Source organism: Chaetodon trifascialis, chromosome 14 (assembly GCF_039877785.1).
Source record: "Chaetodon trifascialis isolate fChaTrf1 chromosome 14, fChaTrf1.hap1, whole genome shotgun sequence".
Lineage (NCBI taxonomy): Eukaryota > Metazoa > Chordata > Actinopteri > Chaetodontiformes > Chaetodontidae > Chaetodon > Chaetodon trifascialis.
Window position 1 is genome coordinate 22,893,755 of NC_092069.1, and position 6,408 is coordinate 22,900,162.

General features: G+C 44.4%; 1 protein-coding gene across 1 annotated transcript; it reads left to right on the forward strand.

Moving 5' to 3' along the window:
* The first annotated feature begins 908 nt into the window (after positions 1 to 908).
* On the forward strand, positions 909 to 5,063 carry LOC139342304 (neutral cholesterol ester hydrolase 1-like). Its single transcript, XM_070979335.1, has 5 exons — positions 909 to 1,064; positions 2,705 to 2,954; positions 3,529 to 3,598; positions 3,859 to 4,030; positions 4,123 to 5,063. The coding sequence occupies exons 1-5, from the start codon at positions 933 to 935 to the stop codon at positions 4,741 to 4,743; spliced, it is 1,245 nt and encodes a 414-aa protein (XP_070835436.1). The 5' UTR covers positions 909 to 932; the 3' UTR covers positions 4,744 to 5,063.
* Positions 5,064 to 6,408: the final 1,345 nt, after the last annotated feature.

Sequence of the window (6,408 nt, forward strand, 5' to 3'; positions counted from 1 at the left end):
TCACCATTTCTGTTTTGTTGCAATTGCTCTGTATAATTTAATGACACCTAGTCTGTGTAATTCGCTTTAAATCTTACCTGAATAAATCTAGGCTTTTTTGCGTATGTGAGATTATCTCAGTGATAAACATATTTTGACTCCAAACTGAATTCATGCAGTTATTTATTGAAGCATGTATTTATTTCGTTACTTATTTCATAACCATACAACTCCAACAGCAACAGTGCTCAGCGCGCTTAACGCTCCACATGCTCTCCCTCTGTACCTGGACAGTGTCTGCCTGCAGCACCGAAGGACTCCGCCGGAGACGTCTGTCCTGCCCTAGCAGCAGCACCTGACACTGCGCTCTCCTCCTCTGTCCGCCTCACCTGAAATGCCTCGTATTCTGTGTTGTGGTTTAACCTGAGGTGTTTCACAAGGTTCGTTGTGTCGCCACAACTCCTTACTGTTTTTCCACAGATATCGCAAACCGCGTCTTGGCTGTCTGTGGAGCTGAAATAACTCCACACATGACTGCGTGTCCGCTGAGCCATAGTGTCTACAGCCTGACTGACTGACTGACTGACTGAGCAGTGCGCCGCTGCGCTTCCCCATTACGCACTTACCCAGGCGGAAGAAAAAATAGTTCCCACCAATCGTGTGTCATTTAGACTTTCCACTGTGTTCCTGTTAATGATATACATTACCTCAAATGACTGAAGTATAAAAAGTATCGATATTTTGATTTGAGAATCGATTTTAGAGCATACAGAGCTGGTATCGGAGGTATCGATATTTCAGTATCGATCCGCACATCACTAATTTCTAGTCCAAGCTGTGGAGCCTGGCTTGCTCCTCCCAGTCTCTCCAGTGACTGACCAGAGTGTGTGCAGACCTGAGCAGACCGGCAGAGTCCGTCACGCGCTGAAGACGCTGAAGCTGTCAGACTGAAGATGAGGCTGTTCCCGGTGGTCTTGGCCGCGGTGGCCGTCGCTTATTATGTGTACACTCCGCTACCTGACAACATCGAGCAGCCGTGGAAGGTGATGCTGCTGGATACTGGATTTCGGACGGGGATGCACCTGGTGAGAGGAGATGTTTTCATTCAGGGGTAAATCCTGGTGCATGTGCCGTGGGTGCAGTTAGTGGACTGCATCTGATGCAGCAGGTGTGCAAATTCAGCTTCACCTTTCTCTGTGCACTTGTTTAGCTCGAAATAAAAGGCATCATTGGTAACTATCATTGATAGCAGCTGTTTTGTGAAATGTTAAGTTGCATGTGCTGCATGTTTGAGAAACTTTGAGCTACTATACTGATAGGATTGATAAAAGACTCGTCTGTTAACCCACAGCCCAGTAGAGCCTGTGCAGATACAGACTTTGACCTCACCTTCTGAAGCCAAGTGTTGAAAATGAAATGAAATTAACACTGAAGCACACCTGTAGCGTCTTAGAGTATAAAGAATAGTTGATGCACCAGCATCTCGCTATATGTATTTAAATTGGTGCATTTCCTGAGCAGATGTTATGGCATATGGCAGATGGCATGCAGAGCCATAACACCAAAAGTCTGCGGCACAGCATGAACTGTTCTGGTTAAGTTAGTTATTCCAAAGTGTCTTCTCATGTTTGTAGCAGCATGAAATGTGCAAAGAGGTTGATTTTGACAGTCATGCTCCCATCAGGAAGTTCATGTCAGGCTGACTGATGACAATCAGCTCTTCACCCTCACCTTTGTTCTGCATATTGAAACGGACACTATAGGTGAAAAGCACTGATATCAGTTATTGCCCCACTGCCTGGGGTAGATTGCACATTAACGTTCCTCTCCTCTCATTTAATCTAAGCAGATAGTACTGTTTGCATATTTTATTGTGTTGACATCACTTGCAATTGATCAGACTTGGCACAGCTCCCTCTGCAGCCACTAAAGGCTTCATACTTCTTTGTTTTTGCACATACACAGTAGTGCTCCCCAACATCTGTCACCAGACTTTGATGTGCAAAACTGATCAGGTATCAGTTTGAATGTGATTCACATTAAATACAGTTTGTCAATATTATGCAATATTGCACTGCTTATGCTAACATGAGCATAACATCTTGTGCAAAATACTTTTGGTCTTTCTACGCGTCTCTTTTCATACTCTGCTGCAACAATTTAATTTCCCCGAGGTGGGATTAGTAAAGTTTTATCTTATCTTACTTTATTATAAAACTGTTGCCTTTATCAGATGCATTGGTTTGGTCAAAGCAGGCTGCTAACTCAGCTTTTCAGAAATCCTCGCCTGCCATAAAAAGCCATTTTAATGATTAACTAACAGTGAGGTTTACAGATTAATAGTGAGATTAGGACTCGGTATCAGCGGTTGAGGCCAGAACTACATTGGTCAAATTTTCAGCGAATGACAATGAGAAAAGTGAAGTTATTACGAAAAGGCCATCCCGTCTCAGTGTAGCTGGCTGGCTCTGAGCCTCCTCTGTCCTAAGCAGCTGTCTGCTGGCCTTGACTCAACCTGATTATTGAGACAGTCTGAGATGTTTATGGGCAGGAGGACAGACAGACACATCAGTGAGATGCAGTGCAGGAGGACAAAGGTGACTGGGTGAGATAAATGTGTCCTCCAGTTGTTTCCCTTTCGCATGTCTTTAATCTTCCCTGTGTGGTGAGGAACTACGCTCAGGTGCAGTTTCATGTCCTCATCCTGTCCCCTCTCTGTCCTCAGTCCTCTTTGAAGACTTGGCTGGGCTATGGCAGTCACATGGAGTACGTCAAGTACTTCATGGAGGCCTCCAATGACTTGCTGATAAGGCTGTTCGGTTCTGAGTCCAGCCAATGGCCCGGAGTGAAAGTCAGCGACATCATTTTCGCCGGAGTCCCGGTCCGTGTTTACGAGCCCCCGGCTGGAGGGGAGGGTCATCTGAGGAGGGGGATTATGTTTATCCATGGAGGAGGCTGGACCATCGGTAGTACCAGTGAGTATGGGCACTCCTGGAAAATGGCTAGTATTGCAAGGTTTCTTCTGGATTTTAAATTGGTTATGAATTTAACTACAAACACAACTTTAACGTCTTAAATTTGCCCTGATGTAACCTTCAAGGGGAAAAACTTTGTCCAGATGTTTGTGAAGTGTATGCACATACACACCACTGACTAGCTTCTTATTAGCATGCACATTAGCAGCATACTGGCTCTTTATTGCTCATTATAAAGCCCTTATTAATGCCTTAGGTTATTAAAAACACTGACTATACTTTTGACTATCAATAAGCAGAAATAAGGAGGGAAAACTCTTATACAATGGCCTAGTAGTTGTAGAATATGGTCATGCAGAATAAGGCATTAATAAGAGCTTTATAATGACCAATAAACAGCCAACATGCCACAAATACATGTTAACAAGCAGCTAGTCACTGGTCAATATGTGCACCTTAATGCAGTGTTACCTGTAGTTTCTGTGTGCACGTCTCCCACTAAGATCTGAAATAAATAACAGGAAGCTCCTTTTTGGTACTTAACTTTTCTTCCATCTCCCTTTGGCATCCTCAGAGACGGCGGTATATGACATGTTCTGCCGGATGATGTCGGACGAGCTCAACGCCGTCGTGGTCTCGGTTGAGTAAGTGCTTCTCCTCCTGCAACACTAATGTACCGTTTGGACGTTTTTCTGCTCGTAGTGACAGAAACGACTGCTGATGCGGATCTGCGCTTTGATATAAAAACATATTTGGACGCTTTCACAAGTTGAGTAGTCCTCCTTGAGATAAGTCAGTTGACCTCCATGTGTCGTTGGGGGAGTGACCCTTTACAGGAAGAGTGCTTAATCACATGTGCTCCAATGTTTCAATCAATTTATCTAGTCGTTCTGCTGATGTGTAGGTATCGTATGTATCCAGAGGTGCACTTCCCAGTGCCGTATCTCGACTGCCTTACTGCTGCCAAGCACTTTTTGTCCCGAGAGGTTCTGACCAGGTACGCCATTGACCCTGAACGCATAGCTGTGTCAGGTGACAGTGCTGGAGGAAACCTGGCTGCCGCGATCGCTCAGGAGGTACAGACAGAGGCCATCTACTGTAGGAAAGTATGCACTGCAGACAGAAATCAAGAGATTAAAGCCTCATGTGTTGTTTTATATTTTCCCAGATTTCAGTAGATGACACTATGAGTGTGAAATTCAGCGTCCAGACATTGATCTACCCCGCTCTCCAGGCTCTGGACTTCAAAACGCCCTCCTACATGCAAAACGAATTTGTACCCCCCCTCTACCTGTCCTACTTGGTCCAATTCTGGCTGCAGTACCTCGCCGGTGACATCTCCCTGCTTTCCCAGTGCCTGGCGAACAACCACAGCTCCCTACAGCACTCAAAAATCACCCCAGAGCTGAGGGCACGGTTAGACTGGACCGTCCTCCTGCCACCGAAATACAAGAAGAACTACAAGCGTGTGATTGTAGAGAAAGTTTCACAGGGGGCAGTGAAGGAGGTGCCGGGGCTGCTGGACGTGAGGGCATCACCACTGCTAGCAGGACCAGAGGTTTTGGCTAAATGCCCCCGAGCGTACATTGTAACATGTGAGCATGACGTGTTGAGGGATGACGGGTTGATGTACACGCGGCGCTTACAGGACGCAGGCGTCAAAGTGACCAGCATCCACTATGAGGACGGCTTCCACGGATTCTTCAGCCTCATATCCTGGCCATTAGAATTCGATGTAAGCAAGAGGGCAGTCAGAGCTTACCTCGACTGGCTCAAGAACAACTTGTAAGGGTGTTTGTGTGTGTGCGACTGAGTGAAAGTGTCTTTATGGGAGGACGCATGTGTGTCCCTGATACAAATGCACTGAATCACAAACTTGCTAAGAGTGTGTACATCTGCTAACTGTAAGAACATAATATTAAACCTCAGGGACCTCATGTGCCTGCAGACACACACACACACACACACACACACACGCACACGCGCACACACACACACACACACACACACACACACACACAAAACCTCAGTGCATATGAAGTTTACAAGATATTTTTAAGATTCTTAAAGGGGTGCAGTGAGAAGGGCTGATAAGGGCTTACCAGCAAACAACGATTCTTAGTAGATGCAGAGGAATATATGTATATGTATATGTATATGTATATGTATATGTATATGTCCATATATATATGTATAAGTATATGACCTTTCCATGAAGGGATGAGTTCATCAGCTGCTTCCACAATATTTCACAAGGTTGTAAAAGTATGATAGTCAGAAGTTAGAAACCCCCGATCAAAAGTTCACCTTAGCAGTGACAATGTTCTTGTTTTTGGTGATTGTGGGACCCGTTTTGTCACAACACCTCATAAATCCATTGCTAAAAGAATAGACAAACAGGGTTTGATGCAATCCAGGCCGTTTCAACACTGTTCGCTGAGCAGATGGTGATGTCAGTCTGTGTGTCGGTCCATCACTGTAACTATAAACTGATTGCTTTGAACTTTTGCCCAGAGGATAAATCCTAATGACATTAGTTAACCCCTGATTCTCCCTCTGGCGCCACCTCAAGGTTGACATTTGTGGTTTTAAGTGAAATATCTCAGCAACAATCAGAGGGCTTGTTGTGAAATCTGGCACGAACACATTCATGCCACCCTCAGAGTTGCTTGTAATAACTCTGTTCATCCCTTAACCTTTCCTCCAGTGACAAGATCACATCAAAAACATTGATTCATTTCACATGACAGCCTCAGCTGGTGTTGAGTGCTAATTAGCCAACGCTAGCACGCTAACATGCTAAACTAAGATGGTATTGCCATTGTGACATAAAATGGGACAGATCACATTTCTAAAGGATATTCTATGTTTCAGATTCTCTTCACAACAAAGAAATCAAGCCATGCAGCTTTCTTCAGGTCTTTTTTTACTGTTCTTGTGGACTTTTTGTGTGTTTGACAGCTCAGCCAGCTGTAGGAAACACGCATCTTCAGCTCCCTGCTCCTCAACAAGGCAACGTCTTCCCTGACAGACGATGCTGGCGCTTGACAATCACTGACAAAATGCACTATTTCCTTGATTTTCATTGCATTTATCATTCATATTGTGTTCTATAACTGTAGGCCTACTTCGGCTGAGTCTGAGCTTTTTCCAACAACTTCAACCTCTAATTCATTCCAGTAAGGCTTTGCTCCAGTATTGATCAACATCCCATGAGAAAAACACTTCTGGCTTCATGTAGAGAGCCATGAGGAATCCACAGATTATTCCTTTCATTGTTTAAAGCAATAAAAGAAGTCACAACTAATACTGTTTAACCCAGAGCTTTGTTCTGCATCACTGTTGTAACTGACTTAAACAGCATTAAAAGGAATTATAAGTAGGGCTGTCAGTTTAACGCGTTAATTAGATTAATTAATTACGCTGCAAATTAACGCGCTATAAAAATTAACGC